Consider the following 17,320-nt stretch of genomic DNA (forward strand, 5'->3'; position numbering starts at 1 on the left):
ATAGCAGGAGAGAAAACAGAAGATTCTGTTGTCCTAGCAACTATCTTGGACACGATCAGCTTCACGGAGGGAGTGCAGTATCTTAACAGCATCTGGCCTCCTTCCATTGAAAAGAGACTGAATTGGTAAAGCAGAAACCGAATCACAGTTTGTCTAATCCAAGGAAGGGCTGCACAGAAATAAAAAGCGACCTGATACAATGTTTAAAACATGACTTTAAAGAATCAGCAGCCTGTCCTGCACACATTCAGCATTTTCATGAACTTATACAGGGTCAATTCCAAGCACACAATGAGGGTCGCCAATGAAAAACGTGTTCATAAATATTGGTCAGACCCCAGGTACACGTGCCCCTCTGAAAATGCTGCTTTACTTGTTTATTTACTTTTATTTAATTTTAGTTTTTTTGAGATGGAGCCTCACTGTGTTGCCCAGGCTAGAATGCAGTGGCAATTCTGGTTCACTGCAACCTTCGCCTCCTGGGTTCAAGCGATTCTCATGCCTCAGCCTCCCGAGCAGGTGGGATTACAGGCGCTCGCCACCATGCCCGGCTAATTCTTGTGTTTTTTAGTAGAGGCAGAGTTTCTCCATGTTGGCCAGGCTGATCTCCAACTCCTGACCTCAAGTGATCTGCCCGCCTTAGCCTCCCAAAGTGCTGGGATTACAGGTGTGAGCACCGCACCCCATGAAAATGCTGTTTTAGATGAAAACTTGGATTCCTGAGGCATCAGTGCCCTAGCGCTGGGTGTTGCCTAGAGTGTGGACAGGCGCCTGAGAGCCACCAGGACACTAGCCAGACCAGTGACAGGATTGGTCAAAAACTCCAAGGTCACAGGACCAACAAAACCAAAAATCATAAACCCTTCTATTTATATGAAAATCTAAGATCCACTCTATTGTGAAAAGGTCTTTCTTTACTAGTCTGTGTACTTGTGTCACCAGCAAGTTCATCAAATGAGAGTTTGGATGTCCCCTCCAAATTTCAGGCTGAGATGTAATTCCCAGTGTCAGAGGTGGGGCCTGGTGGGAAGTGTTTGGATCATGGGGGCGGATCTCTCATGAATGGCTTAGGCCATCTCCTTGGTGATGAGTGAGCTCTTACTCTGAGTTCACAAAAGACCTGGTCATTTAAAAATAGGTGACACTCCACCACCAAAGATCCGGTCATTTAAAAATATGTGACACTCTGCCACCCCATTCTCTTGCTCCTGCCATGTTAGGCTGTACCTGCTTCCCCTTTACTGTCTGCCATGATTGCAAGTTTCCTGAGGTCTCCCCAGAAGCAGAAGTTGCTATGCTTCCTGTACAGCCTGCAGAACTCTGAGCCAATAAAACCCTTTTAAGTAAATTATCCAGTCTCAGATATTTCTTTATAGCAACGTGAGAACAGCCTAATACAACCCCCACGCCTTAGTCTGTGCACGGTGCTCACCCCAAGGGCCCTGCAAGCAGCAGCGGAATGGGAAGCAGCACGGCCGCCCGGACACACTTGCCCAAATGTGAGTCCTGCCCTCCCAGAAGCTGCAGGACCTCAGAAAGTCACTGTGTCCAACTGCTCATTTGCAAATGGAATAAGAATAACAGTGCCTTCTTGTGGCAACAGCATGGTGCCCAGCACACAGTAGGGGCTCGGGGTGACCTGGCATTGTTACCCCTGTGATCAGCAGCAGAAGCGGTGCCCTCTTCAGCCTCCGTCTTTCTGCTCTTTCCCCTTCCTGTCAGGTCCTATTCAGCCCATGACACTCCATCCCCCCGCCCATAATCCTTCCTTCCACCAGCCTCCCCCTACCTTGCAGGCCATGGCTGCCAGATTAATCCTAAGAGCCTCCTGGCTCAAGCATCCACACTTTCTATTGCCAACCACCCTCCCGGAACCCAGCCCGTCGGTTCTGTATCTCTTGCTGTTCCCAACCAAAGCCACAGCACCAGTCAGGAAAATGTCATCTTAACCATCACTCCACGTCATCCATTTAGTAGTCTTACCTTGAGCTAACTTCTCTGGGTCTCTGTTTTCCAATCCCTTAAAATTTATCTGATAGAGTTTCTAATAGTCAAGAAGTTACTCTAAATAAAGCCCATAAATCCTCAGGATCTATGAATCTCAAATTCTGGTTCAAATTCCAACACTTCTGACAACCTTTCTTAATTATCCCATCAATGCTGATAAGAAGTTCTTTATACTGTAATTCAAGACTTGGTTATATAACAATGTGCAAGGCTCTCTAATTCGGTTATATTGAACTCCTCGGGTTCATCTCATGCCTGCTGTAATCACACGTGGCTTAGGATGAAAAGTAAGCTCCACAGTCCACTCCAAGACCCTGTGCGATCTCGCCCCACTCATCACCCTCCCACCTGCGCTGTCTCCTTTCTCTTCACATCATGCTCGCCCCAGGGCCACTATCTCCTTTCCCCTCACATCACGGCCCTTGCTGGCCATGCCCTGCAGCCTCTGGCCTTCACAGCCATCCTCCTCCTCCCTCAACTGCCCCCGCCAAGACTCTTTTTTTTTCTACTTGGCAAACTCATACCCATCCTGTGAGATGCGAGCCTTCAGACCCCAGACACAGCAGCCTACCGCACATCCCTATCCTCTCACGGTTCCCACAGCCTCTGCGATTCCATTGTACCCTCTGTGCACGTGTCTCTGCTGAGTCTCCAGGGTGTGGACACCGGGCTGTGTCTCCAGCCCCGGTGCAGTGTCTGGCACCGAGTGCAGCGAAATGGGGGCCAGATGAACGCACAGGGAAGGTGGAGCTCCCGCTGACAGGCTGAATAGCCTTGAGTGCACTGCAGAGTGACAAGCAAGAGCCACAGCAGAAAGCGAGGCGACTCCACCATGCGGAGCCAGAAACTATGAGCTGCGCCAGAGGCTATGAGAGCTCAGAGAGGCCCTAGGAAGGAGTTCCAGTAAAAAGACATGATTCCCTCAGTAAAAGCAGCTCCCAGAACACTTGCAACTTCTGGGGCACCACTGATTTAGACAACTGCATCAACAGCAGCAGCTGTGCACCTCTTATAATTACACAAGGGCAAACAAAGCAAAAATTACAGAACCCCAGGAAGAAAAATGAGTTGGCTGATCCCTTCCTAGACTCAGGTCTTGGTGCCTTTGACTCCATCCAGCCACAGGAAGAGCTGGGAAATCTTCCCCGCCGAGGAGATCTCCCTAAACTCAGACTGGAAGCCAGGGTCAGGGATAAGGACAGACAGATGAGAGAGACAGGAAGTCTAGAATGGGTAGCTGGAGTTTCTTCCTAACTAACGAATGCCACTAGACCCCAACTGCCGTCTTCTCGCTCAGTTCAAAGTCACCCATCCATTGGCAGGTACAGCTGGGCGGGCACAGGAACCTGGGATCCGGAGCGCCACAAGCTGCCACTGTTCCTGCCAGTGTCCCGCCACCGTCCCTGAGTGTGGCGTGCTAGGCCCTCTAACTCGCCCCTGGCGCTGCTCCTGTTTCTGGAGGCCCCATTCAAGGGTGCAGCTGGTGGGAAACAACAGGCTTCCCCGACACCTAGAAAAGGCAGCCGGCCCTTCATGCAGATGAGAGAATTCACAGGAACCAGAACCATTGTGTGGAGTGGTCAGATCTGTGTGGAGATCTGACCCCCTGCGTGCTCCACAGCTGGACGAGCGTGCCCCTTACAGGCCAGTCAAGACATCTCCAAGATCAGTCTGTTCCAGAGAGACTCATGAGCCATCACATCCAGGAAGCTCAACCATGCATATTTATTATGTTAAGCACACAAACTGCTGCTTTCATGCTAGGAGAACGTAAATGTGACACATCAAATGGCTGTAATCTACTGTCCGGAACTGGTCCTGTGATGTGAAGAGCACCAGTGGATTTTAATCAAGGAATGAGATGCTTCAATGACAATGGCCAACGTGGTCACTGGGCCTGGTCAACCACCCAGCATGGGTCAGCTGGCTTTCTCACCTACCCTCACAGCACCATGGATGTAGGTTCTGTGCCTCCACTCCACACATGGCCAATCCAACAGAGAGTGTCTCCCCGTGGGAGGAAAGAGCCCTCACCCATCCCTCCAACCTCCCCTCAGCTAGGTTGGGGTCCTATGAAACAAGCAGTGATCTGGCCTGGCCATGCCTGCTCGGTGAACTGGGATCTCTGATGAGCTAAGAGGCTCCCCCCGCCTCTGGGATCCCTGCTCCATCAACGGTCCCATTCCTCTCTTGCGTTTTTTCTCTCTTTCCACAAGCACTTAACCCTTTTGTCTATAAACACAGAGAATGCCTTAGCTCTTAAAAACAAGACAAAATAACAAGCTATAGAAGATGGAATCTCTAATTCCCACCAGTCTCCTAACACTTCTCTCAAGGTTCACCTATGACCTGGTCATCAATGCAGTATCCTGGGCGTGGTCAGCCTTCACCACCCTGACCTTCCTGCAGCCTCTGAAAGACACCAAGGCCACTCTACAGGCTCCTCTGCTGGTACCCAGGGCCCATGCAGTCTGGCCTGCCTCCTAACATTGGCAAGCTTGGTCCTCTTCACCAGCTCCTCCTCCTTTCAGCAGAAAGCTCCCCTGACCAACCCTGACTGGACCACTTGCAGGCCAGCTTACACAGCACATCCTCCTTTCAGCAGAAAGCTCCCCTGACCAGCCCCGACTGGACCACTCGCAGGCCAGCTTACACAGCACACCAAGGGGCAGGATCTGCTCCTGCTGGACCACAGGCACTTCCATCCCTCCCACCAAGTGGTATGAGTCAGTGGTCTGTTTCCCAGCAGCGATGCCAGTTGTACTTGTCACTGCAATTACAAAATTTAATTAAATGTTATGAAAACTATGAGTCTGAAAAGGAAGAGCTGCTGTTCTGTTAAAACGAGGCTGAAACACTTTGGAACCATTTGATAAAGGTAAGTCGCTAAAATAAGGTCTATTGAAATAGGTGTGGGCGAACCACCTGTAGGTGATGTGGGGAAGAAATCTGTCTTCCCACTGTTTGTATGCTTTTAGAAACCTGAAAAGGAGTTTCTGCTTATAAAAGAATTTGAGCTCTAATAAAAAGTGTCTTAAAAGACATGGAACTCTTTTCATATGAAAGTTAGAATAACGGCTTTGTTTCAATGTATAAGCTCCAAACAGACTTCAGAAATCTGCTCAGACACAGGGTGGGCGAGCTTCCCCAGCGTCACCCCACTCCCTGAGAAGTGCTCTCCTGAGTAACCCTTTCTGGGCTCATCCATCCATCAGTAAATTAAACATAAGGGTCAGGAAAATATCCATGAGGAAGTATGCCTGGGATTCCCAAACTAAAGCCTTTATACCAAAGTCTTATTGTTACAAATGGCAGATTCCTATCTTAGAACCCCACCCCATAGCCCCACCCCACCCAGCTGCTACTACCTGTCTCTAATGTGCTTTATAGCAAGATTCCAGTGTTGGCTGAACTCGCTCCATCCCTTTCCTCCAGTCACACACACAACTCTGCAGGAGAGGCAATACAGCAGAGGCGCCGGGCTCCACCGCCCGGTGAGGAAAGACAACCACCAGCCCCTCAGCAGCCGCTCCCCACCCTGCACCTCCTCCCTGACTCCCTCTGTTGGAATCCTTCAGCAATAGTCTGCTTAATTCTGAAAAACTGAAAAGCAAAGAAGCAACTTGGCTGAACATGGAGGGGCAACAATGCCTCTGGTAAGTCGGGGCTCTCGGGAAAAGAGATGATGCCTACTCTCAGGGGCCCCGCCCATGGCGCCAGCACTCTCACCTGCACCACCAGGATCCTCCCTGACCGCCTTGGCCCTCTGCCTTTGCCCCCACAGTTGAAACTCAACGTGGCAAGCAGAGCAACCCTTTGAACCTGAAACCCAGATGATGCCACTCTCCGGCACGCCAATGCCACCACCTCACCAGGAGTACAGCTGAACTGAGGTCCCCGCGGTAGCTGCAGACCCCGGCTGACCTTGACCTGCTGCCTTTTCACCTCACTCCCTGCTCAAGCTCACCCCACCCGCATCACACCTCACTATGACGGGCTCTTCTCTAGTTCCAGAACGTGTCCACCTGTTCCTGCCTTCCAGGGGTGCCTGCTCCTACACCACCACATCCCTCACTCCCCTGCAGCGCCTGCTCCCCTACACCCCTGCATCCCTCTGTCCCCTGTGTCAGGTACCTGAGACCCCTCTCCAGGGCAGCCTCCTCGGCTGTGCTTTCTCCCAGACCCTGGAGCCCTGTCCGTCTATCATCTGCTCTCCCTGCCCACTAGGAGTTGAGCTCCACGAGGGCAGGGCTTGGCTTCACTCTCGGGTGTGGCCCCAATGCTTGCAACAGTGCCTGGCACGATAAAGATCTGCTCAGGGCTAAGTGCAGAAGTGGTAGGACACTGAGATGACACTGTCAGGCAGGGGGTCTGAAATGTCAGGCTTGGCAGCAGGTATTGGGGTAAACTGTCATTCCTACTACCTTAGCGCTCCCAAGATGCCTGACTCTATCCCCAGGATAGAACTCTGATTAAATTAAAAGGCAAGAATTCTTTGATCAGCCAGGTTTCCCTTCTGTGCCTTCGGGTTTGGGGATTTAATCAATTCTGCATTCTGGGGGATTGTTCACTGGGTAAATAGCTATTGAGTATATAAAATGTAGACTTTCTAATTCAGACAGGCCCTCCACAGAAGGACTACAGAAAGAACCAGCACCAAAGCAGGCTTTCCAAATATAAAGAGAAACAGGGAGGCTTCTGTTTCTAGCAAAGCAGCAGCCCTAATATGCTGAAAAACCTCTTGATATAAAACCTCTGGAAATGCTTCTACATGTATTGCTGAGCTCCGCAAGTAATCACAAGGGGCTAAGAACGAAGAGCAAGTGGAAAAGCCAGAGTGGTGAGCTGAAGCCGCAGTGCCCTGGGGACGCCTAAGAGCTGCTGAGAGCCAGAAGACACGGCCTGGCGTCCCTGTGAGGGGACTCCTGAAGGGCCATGCCCTCAGTGCGGGGAGAAGGCCCCCTGCCAGCAAGGAAACCCCAGCTGGCACCCAGTGGTGAAACCACCCTCCACTGGGAATTCGTAACCAGAGCCTGTCCCCACACAGGTTTGAGGGTTGAAATTCACATTACTTCCAGGGCCTGGAATACCACAAGCAACAAAGGTGCCATCAATCCCTCCCTGCTCCTCAGGAATCTGAGGCCTGGCAACAGCAAAGGGTCCTTTCAAGAGTAGGGCTGCCAGGACTGGGAAATCATATAGGATACCCGGTTAACATCCTTGGGACATACTTATACTAAAATACTAGCTGCTCTCAATTCAAGCTTACCTTGGCATCCTGTACTTCATCTGGCAGCTTGGCTCAGAAGGGACCCGCTCTCACCAAATGCCCACGGATGCAGCCCCACAGGGCAGAAGCTCAGCACCCAAAGTCTCCACACAGAGAAGAAAAGAAGTCACCATGGGTGAGAAGAAGAAACAATGAAGAAGATCAAACAGTATCCAGAGCAGCACTCCAGAGACAGAGCATAAAGTAACTAGGTTTAAAGTGTCCACAGAAAGAGAGGCAACGGGGAATTACCAGCAAGGAATAAGACCCTACCAACAAGATGCAAATAGCACATAAAGAAAAATTCAAATCCAGACCCATCTGGCAAAACTGCAAAAACACTAAAGTCAGAAAATCATGAAAATCCTGGAAGAAAAACGAAGACTATAATACTTAATCTAAAGAATAAAGGTCAAAGCATTACTCCTTTCCCAAGAATCAGAAGTGCAACCTAATAACTCCTAACCTCCAAGTATCAACAAGGGCAATATCCATCATAAAATATGCATGCAACGTCCTGGGTGTGTTACAATACACAGACCACCTATTTACAGAAGCACAGTGCAAGCATATTTTAAGTTTCTCATGAAAGTATAAGGCACAGTTTTAGTAATTTTATTATTTTTGTAACATTAATTGGGATTATAGAAATTCTCATGTTAGTGGCAGAATTTGGCTAAAACACGTATTTTTAACATTTAAAAAAAAAAGTCTCCCAGAAAGCGAGAAACTGCCTACCAGGGTAATGGGCTTCTGGGAACCACTGTCATGAAAAGGCCTCCATGGCCTCCACTTGCTCCAGGAAATAACTGGCCGCCAAAAACCTTCTGCTCTAATATTCACACGTTCTCTGTGGAATGTCCTCGAATACTGTTTGCTCCCCTGCAGCAAACCAGTGACCTGACGCGTGTACCTGAAAACCAATAAGAAGGTCTCCTCACCTCCAAAGACCAGTGAGAAGCATTTCAGGACCCTCTCTTTCACTCCGCGCAGCCCACCGAGGGTAGGGGATCCCCAGCTGCAAGGTTAGGAAGAGACAATTCTGTTCACCCCGTCTCTGATAAAGGCTGACTTTACTTTCCTTTAGTTACTTATCTTTTGCAATTTTCATAAAAGCAAAACCTGAACTCTTTTCTAAAAAACTCGCTTCTTGTCTTGATTGTAGTTACGGTTTCTTCTTCCAACATGTAATTATAGAAAACAGCATTTAATTTTGTTAGCAATTCAAACTTCACAATAATTCTTGCTAAACCTCAGAACCTCTAACTGTGACCCAACTAAAAACAACTTCAACTGTCCTTGCCCAGTGGCCTCTGTGAGTTGAGGTGTCAGAGACTGATGGCTCCTGGCTCTGGCATGTTCTCCGTCTGTTCTGATGAGATGAGATACACCTCCACCTGCACACATCCCTGTCTCCGGGCCCTCTCTCTTCCTACACACTTTCCATTTTTCTAGCTATGCCTGTTGTCTTCAGATGAACTAGACAGGAATGAGATGAAGGCAACCTGAAACACAAATGATTCAAAAGAAACTCCATTTTCATGAACATTTGCCTTCCTATTACACCATGAGTATTTGTTTCCAAAGGAAAGAAAAGAGTTGGAGAAAATGGGTTTTATAGTTAGGGTTTGATTTTTAATGTGTTTTTTGTGCAACGGTTGTATTTTCCCCTCAGCATCTGACGGAAATCGCTGCTAGTACAAGCTGTCCGTCGGATGGCCAGATAAAAGGAAGCCACTCTCGCCAGGGTGGGGCCTTTTGTTAGAAAGAAAAACTCTCCATCTCCTCCTGGTCCTGGGGAAGGCCTGCACTCTCTCAGGGGTGTGTGCAAGGAGACACAGTTACAGAAGGCTTCACACAAGACATTTCGGTATTCAATTCCTTGTCTGCTCAAGTCTCTACCGAAGTCACTTAGGTCAGAATGAAGCTCCCTGAGGAGCCCCCTGAGCACAGGCTCAGGAGGGAGGGGACCACCAGAAGGAAGGGAGCTTTACCTAGTACCCAGAGAAGCCAATCTAGAAAGCAGCTCTGCAACCCATGCAGAGAGCCTTCTGTGAGAAGCCACAAACCTTCCCAGATCTGAAACAGCTGCACGTGAAACCCAGAGGAGCTTTCTTCATTCACCTCCAGGTATCCCCACAATGCCGTTTCCAGAGGGAAATGCAATGAGAACTGTTGCTGATGTCTCTGATGGACAAAAGGAATTTTATGAATTTACAGAAATGGTCATTATTATTTATTACTATTTAAATTCAACTGATCATTTTATAATATCAAGCAACTGAATTTCCTTAAACAAAACCCTCTAAATAGTCAGGCAATTCTGACAGAGGAACATAAAGGCTGTGGTGTGCATGAGGCTTTCTGGAAAGAGGAAGAGCAGCTTCCAGTGGAGACCCAGCAAGCACGACCTCAGACAGGAGCCCACGGTCAGGGGCCAGGGTGCCAGGTCGCACTGACAGCAAGTGCTCCTGATGCTTCATCTCTGCGGATTCCTCCCCAAAACACACAGCCCAGTCTAATCGCTAGAAAACCATCAGGCAACCCTCAATTGAGGGAGAGTCTACAAAATACCTCACCTGCACTCCTTATTAAAAACAAAGTCTGAGAAAATGTTACAGCCAAGAGGTACCTAAGGAGACATGAGGATCCAATGTCGTGTCATATTCTAGATGGGATATTGGAACAGAAAAAGCACATTAGGGAAAAACTAAGGTAATCTGAATGATTCAAGGTGCGGGCTTTTGTTAACAGTAAGGGCCGGATGTGACGGCGCACGCCTGTAATCCCAACACTCTGGGAGGCCGAGGTGGACAAATCACCTGAGGTCAGGAGTTTGAGACCAGCCTGGCCACGATGGTGCAACCCCATCTCTACTAAAAATACAAAAATTAGCTGGGCACGGTAGCAGGCGCCTATAATACCAGCTACTTGGGAGGCTGAGGCACGAGAATCGTTTAAACCCGGGAGGTGGAGGTTGCAGTGAGTCGAGATCATGCCACTGCACTCCAGCCTGGACAACAGAGTGAGCCTCGGTTTCCAAAAAAAAAAAACAAAACACAAACAAAAAAAACCCAGGAAGTATTATTAATTCATTAATTATAACAAATGCACCACACTAACAGAAGAAGTTAATGAAACGGAAACTGGATGTGAGGTATGAGAGCTCACTATTACCTTCAGGTTTTTCTGTAAATCTAAAACTGTTCTAAACATTCGTTTATTTTTTTAAATGCTTAGAAATTTAAAAATCAGATTTCCCCAGTCATGTAAATACGATTCAAAATTTTAACATTTCTAAACATTTAATTCAAACCACAAGTCCAGTATCATAGATTCTCTTAGATTCTCTTTAATGCTCACAAACTGAAAAGCAGACAAAACCACATAAAATACAGTGATGAAAAACTGCTAGGTGAACTCTCCATGTACCCGGTTAAAACGGCTAACACATCTAGCTGGTGGACTAGTCATGCAGACCAACCCTCCCCTCCTGAACAACCAAACAGGGGACAATGTAGAAAAGGACTCTACAAAGGCAACATCAGGCTGTAAAGGCAACAGGGCAGGGAGGGCCCTGGATGCCAACGTCCAGAGAAGAAACAAAAACAGCTAGGCTGTACAGGCGGCATCATTCCCTCCCTGAGGTGCTCCCCAGTCCCACCAGCAGAGCTGAGGGGCTAAGAAGTCCGGCAGAGCTTTCAGCAGCAGGAGTGCACGCTGGGGCCAAACATGCAGTTCAGGACCCACCAAAAAGAAAGGACCCCGGCAAAAATGGCCTCTCAGTAAGGGCAAGCTGGAAACACCCAGGCCCCACAACACGGAAGCTCAGTGTAATCAGCTTGCTTCCTGAATGCTCTCAGGGGACCTGCCCTGACTTCCATGCCTGCCAGAAGATGGTAAAGCACATCCTCTCCAGAGGGAGACAACTCCAGGCAAAGTCTCCACAAAAAATGACTGCCACTGGAAAACCACAAAACACCGATGAAGAGGCCACCAAACAACAAGATTAAACAACCCCAAACCAAACGGGAGGGGCCAGACCACTCACACAGACCTACAAGAGACACAGATACTGCAATTATCAGATAATTCTGTGTCACTCTGTGACGAATATGTTTAAGAAATTAGATGACAAAATAATTTCAGCAGTAAACTTGAAATTATAAAAGAATGAAAACTCTAGAATCAAAAACAAACCAGGACGAAAATTTAAAACTCAAATATAAGAAATACAGGTCTAACAACAGATTAGGAAGAGCTAAAAGGATGATTCGTAACTTGAAAGGCAGTTTAGAAGAACACATCTAGGCTGATGCACACTCAAAAAAACACAAAACAAAAACAAAAACAAAAAACAGGATGAGAAATACAGAAAGGAGCAGATGCGTGGAGAACACGGTGCATGGTGAAAAGGACCAACATATGACCGACTGGAACCAGAAAGAGCAGAGAGAAAATATGGCAAGAGTAATACAGACACACTGTGGGAGGCAAAGGCAGACAGAAAATGTGGCAAGAGCGATACAGACACACTTTGGGAGGCTGAGGCGGGCAGATCACCCGAGGTCAGGAGTTTGAGACCAGCCTGGCCAACATGGTGAAAACTTGTCTCTACTAAAAACACAAAAAATTAGCTGGACATGGTGGCGCATGCCTGTAGTCAGGAGGCTGAGGCAGCAGAATCGCTTGAACGTGGAAGGTAGAGGTTGCAATGAGCTGAGATCGCACCACTGCACTCCAGCCTGGGTGACAGAGTGAGATTCTGTCTCACAAAAAAAAAAAAAAGTGATACAGACAATGAACACCAGCCAAAGGCCCAAAGAGTGATAGATATGAACCTCAGACCAAGTGAGCACAGGCGCACAGGCACAACTACTTACACAACACACACCCCAGAAAGTATAAATGCATAAAACCAAGCCAGAAAAATCTCTTTAAAAAAGAAGGAGAAGAAACTTGTCAAAGAAATAAGAAATATCTTCCGAAGAGGAACTATATCATTAGAAACACAAAAGCCAGAAGTATAAAATAGCAAAGTCTGAAGCACTGAAAGAAAATATTGGCAATTTAAAACTCAATACCCAATGAAACCAACCTGCAGGAATGAAGACAGCCTTTCTTCCTTCAAGTTCAAATGGAAAGCTGTTCTGCAGGACTGGAGAATACCTGCACCTGCCTGGGTGGCAGGGATTAGGGACGCCACGGTAGCAGAGACAGGAGACTAAGTTACGCCCTGTGGAATTCCGGCAGGTAAATATACTGAGATCACAGGGGCCGGGTTTCTCATCATCTGAGAAGGACACGGATGAGGAGAGCACTAAAATGAACCTTGTTGTGTTGCACTGGAACTGGAGACACTGGTGTGTATTCACGGTTTTCAACAAATAGAGAGAAACACAGAAACAAGTATAGATGTATCTGAATAAACAGGAATCTGGGAGTCCACAGTGATATATGGAGATCAATGAATAAATAAATGGGGAGAAGGGAAAATATTTGCTTCTAGCAGGACACTACCTGGTCATATAGAATGACAGAAACAGAAAATTATAATTTGACAATCATCATAGTAATAATTTAGCCAAGAAAAATCAATGGATGCTAAAACTACTAAGTGAAAGTTTGATGAGGAAGAGGACATTTACATATTCTCAAAGTACTTCCCCTCAAAATACTAAATAATAAGAGTAAAAGACAACTTTGTAGCGAAGACACCACCTTAACAAGTAATAAAGGTAACAAAAACAGTGGTGGGACAAATGGGAACCGTATGCCAAATATCCCTCAAAACCAAACTGAGGGATATTCAGCAAGGTAACCGTTCTGTAGTCTTCAGAAATGTCAAGGTCTTGAATGCCAAGAAAAGCCTGAGGAACTGAACCCGATTCACAGAGACTAGCAGAGGGAACCATTCAATGCCATCACCCTGGACTGGCTATTTTTGCTCAGAAGAACCCGGCTAGGATAAATGACTGCTCATGAAGAGGGCCTGTGGGTCGGACAGCAGTAGCGCGTGACGCTCATTTCCTGACTCTGACAGCTGTACTGGGGTTGTGGAGGAGAACATCCTTGTTTGTGAGAATTACACATTCAAGCCATGATTCTCAAACCGGGCACTATATATTGACAGGAGGACTCGCTCAAACACATTTCTGGGCCCCATCTCCTGTGTGTCTAATCCAGGAGGCCTGGACTGAAGCCTGAGAACTTGCATTCCCAACAGCAGCTCAAACGATCCTAATGCAGACACCACCCTCTGCGAACTGTCACATTCAGGTGTTTGAAGATAACAGAGTATCATGTTAATAATTTACCTTAAATGATTCAGGAAAAGTTATTTTTCCTTTTCTTTTTTTTTTAAGTTTGGAACATTCCAAACTTAAAAAAAAATAAAATAGGTAAAAATGATGATCAAATAAAGACCATTTTAAATAGTAAGTGTGAGAATTTATTATTAGCAAAAAATTCTTCAGGCAGAAGACCAAGGATGCTACATACAGGCGCAGCGCCCAGGGAAGGGGTGGGCGGCCATGGGGCAAATGCACAGGCAGAGCTGCCGAGCGCAGCTCAGAACAGTCGCAAACGTCTGTGGGGCTAACATGTATGGAGAATTAAGATGACCGAGATCATGCAAAACACAAGAGTGGGTAATTCTGCTCTGGAACTGGAAAGCTAATTGATCTTCAACATCATTAAACCAAAGATAAATATTTTAATTATCAGGTTAGTCACAAAAAGCTATTAAAATGGTAACTAGTAGGGAAATAGGTGGGGGTAAATGGAATAAAGAAAAAAACTAATCAAAAAAGAAAAAAATACATAGAACAGGTAGAAAAAATATAAAACAGTAAGATAAGCTACTTACAAACAGTAATTGCATTAAATGTGAATAGATAAATATTCCAAATATTCAGACTAATAAAAATTTTTTAGATAACTGCAAATTACAAGGTAACCACATTGAATATCAAGACACAGAAAGGTTGAAATTAAAGGACATAGAAAAAGTTACATCATGCATATACTAACCAAAAGAAAGTTTCAGATGCTACATAAATATTGAATAAACTTCACAATAAGAACCACCACTAAAGGTAAAGAGGAAAATATCATAATGAAAAGGGTGACTCTACTAACAATGCAATTCTAAATTTGTATGCATCTAATAATATGGCCCTAAAACAAAAAAGAAACAAAATCTGACAGAACAGAAAGGAGGCACAAATCTACAAAGAGTGGCAGACTTTAACACACCTCCCACAGGAGAGGAAGGACTTCAGGCACAGGACTGAGATCGTGGGTTCTGCACTGAGATCGTGGCTGCTTCTGCCTTACTGGAGAAGGACTGAAGGCAGAGACTAAACCCAAGGAGACGGGAGGGGAAGCAGCCGTACAAGTTCTGGTGGGAATGATGGCAGCCTGGATGACAACAGGAAGAAGTGAAGCCACTTGTGAAACAGACTCAACAGGACCTGGCCACGCACAAAAGCAGACACGGGGAACCAACACCAAGTGTGGGTTTTCTGGCCTACACAAGAGCAGCAAGCAAGGCACCAGCTACAGCAATGATGCCAGGGAAGCAAATCCACAGAGCCCCACTCAAAGAGGGAGAAATGGCACATGCACTCACATGTATACAAGGACAGAAGGAGGTGTGCACAGATTAACCACCAGTGCCTCGGAGAGATACCTTTATGGTTTTATGTGTTTTCCCCAAATCCTCACACTGAATAAGACCACTTCCAAAACAATCCAAATTTACTTAAAAGAAAATGCCAAGTGCCTCGAGTAAGAAAGCAAGCAAGGGGATCTACTCAGACTTTCGGTGGGTTCTCCAGGCAATTTGCTGGTATCAACTTAGACAATTAGAGGAATGCAAAAAAATTTAGATTTCAACTCTTCGACATGTTGAAGGCATAGCCTGGAGTTCTGATTTAATACAACTATTTCACATTTACCCATAACAACCCACAGCCACCACTGCCACAGATAAGGATCGTGCTCTTCCCAGCCCATTGACATCGGGATTCGCAGCGCAGGCTGCAACTCACCCGCCGGTTTCCAACAAAACCTACACACGCCTCTAACCAATGGAATCTTGCCACAACAAATAACTCACTAAGAAGGTATGGCAATTGGATAAGAAGATCCATGACACAGTTGCCCCTACCAACTTCCACCCTCGCTGTCTGTCCCAAGCTCTGCCTTGCCCTCCCTATGCCCTCCCATATGGCCTAGGCACCTTCTGCAGGAATGGAACCCTCATTATTTACAGACAAAGAGTAAGACAGTACCAAAAGTAACATCTGACAGTAAAGAAAGTGACATAATAGCTGAAGAACAGAGTGTTCTCCTATCAAGATAATGTGCCTGATGAAGAACCATCCAGAAGAACCTCTCTGCGCTGGGGCTGTCATCTGAGGACTTCATCAGCTTTCCACACAGAAATACGGGGAAAGGGAGAATTATTTCAATGAAAAAGAGGCTCCTTCACTAAAACAAACAAAACACAACAACAACAAAAACTCCTTTCTGGAGAAGTGACTAGTGTCCCCAGGCGCTGCAGACCCACCCCCCGCCAGCTTTCTCCATTTCCACAGTCTTACCGCTCTGAATTGACGGAAGACACGGTCCGTCTGATAAGCTCCAATGGTGATTTCCGGGAGATAGACAGGAATGCTTGTGTAATTCAGCACATCAAACTTATCCTGAACCCTAAAAAAATAAGACACATGTGGATCACACCAAACCATCAAAATAAATACAATAAAAGCAGCTTAAGTCTGATTTTTTTTTTTAAAACATCCATATAAAAAATCTATACATTCCAATAAATGCTGTTTGTTGCCAAGCAGTCATCCCAGAAGCAAAGCGGTCCTCCCAAAGACCCTGTGGTCGATCTGGAGCTGCTTTTTAAAACTACTCTCAGAACCTGAGGGAGCATCTTTTAAAAGCCTCAGTACCTACAAATGATGAACTTCTGGGAATGGATGCCGTAGAAAAGACATAGAAAAGGAGACAAAGTACGCTTTAAACACAGGAATAGCAGGAGTCAAAAGCTAGAAGCAAATGGTTTGACAGTGCTACACACAAAGCACGCCCCCATTAACAATTTTCCAGATGAGTGGATCAGTGGATCTTGGGGCAGGAACGGTGAGCAGCTTCAGTCTCTCTGCAGTTGCAGCCAGTGTCTTACAGATCTGTTCTGTACGCTGAGGCTGACATAGGATGGTCTGTCGTACCACGGCTTGTAAAAGATTTAATTCTCCACTTTTCTTGGCACCAATAAATACACAAATCATAGGACAGTCTCTTAGCTTTATCATTTCATTTTGCTGAATGTTAAAATATTTATACTTTGTTACAATTTGCTTATTTTAAATTAAATATAGTCTGAATATAACCACTATACTTACAGATAAAAAGCATTTTTTGAGCTTTTGGGAAAAAAAAACATTAAAATAAAGTATCTTTTCTTAAGGGCTCAAAACAAAGAAAATAATTATTTTCACCCGCCACATTCCCATTACTGAGTTATAAAAGCAGGAGACGTTTCTCATTTGTAATGGCTAAAATGGAAATTATGTGAGTGCATCTGGCTCTCGGCCAGACTTTGTGAGTCCAGGTCCACTAAGCAAACCCAAGGCCTGTTCCCCACGGTACCCAGGTAGGCTCTCCCACAAATAGAACAACCTGACCAGAACCCAGGGCTCACAGGAGCCACGAATCATGCTTCCACAGACAGCCACAAAGCTGCGAATCTGTGGCAAGCTGAAGATGAGTGGACAGTAGGTATAGCATCAGCAGGATCCTAGGAAAAACTGCGTCATTCATACATGGTTGGTGATCCAATAATGCAAACGCCCCTCCAAGAAACTGCTGCCAGGATAACAACGATCGTTTGCTTTCCTAAGTGTATTTATGTGCGCTTCCACATGGGTAGGCAAATGGCTGTAATGTACATACTTACTGATAAGATCGTTTTCTTAGTTTTACTATTAAGTTGGTTTTACTTGCCAAAAGATATTCAAATATTAAAAA

At 46.2% G+C, this 17,320-nt stretch overlaps 1 protein-coding gene across 2 annotated transcripts in view; it reads right to left on the reverse strand.

The window, feature by feature from the left end:
- NDUFA10 (NADH:ubiquinone oxidoreductase subunit A10) overlaps positions 1-17,320 on the reverse strand; it is a 67,145-nt gene that overhangs the window by 12,516 nt on the left and 37,309 nt on the right. Inside the window, exons 9-11 of one of the 2 annotated variants that reach the window (XM_017875579.1) lie at positions 15,886-15,994; positions 9,346-9,463; positions 8,242-8,294 (exon numbers count right to left, since the gene is read on the reverse strand). In XM_017875579.1, coding sequence (XP_017731068.1) covers positions 8,257-8,294; positions 9,346-9,463; positions 15,886-15,994 — 265 coding nt within the window. In that variant the 3' untranslated portion in view covers positions 8,242-8,256. Of the gene's footprint in view, positions 1-8,241; positions 8,295-9,345; positions 9,464-15,885; positions 15,995-17,320 lie in introns of those variants that run through there. The other variant, XM_017875580.1, reaches the window with a different exon arrangement.

The sequence above is a fragment of the Rhinopithecus bieti genome, unplaced genomic scaffold (genome assembly GCF_001698545.2).
Source record: "Rhinopithecus bieti isolate Rb0 unplaced genomic scaffold, ASM169854v2 scaffold_7884, whole genome shotgun sequence".
NCBI classification, from domain to species: domain Eukaryota; kingdom Metazoa; phylum Chordata; class Mammalia; order Primates; family Cercopithecidae; genus Rhinopithecus; species Rhinopithecus bieti.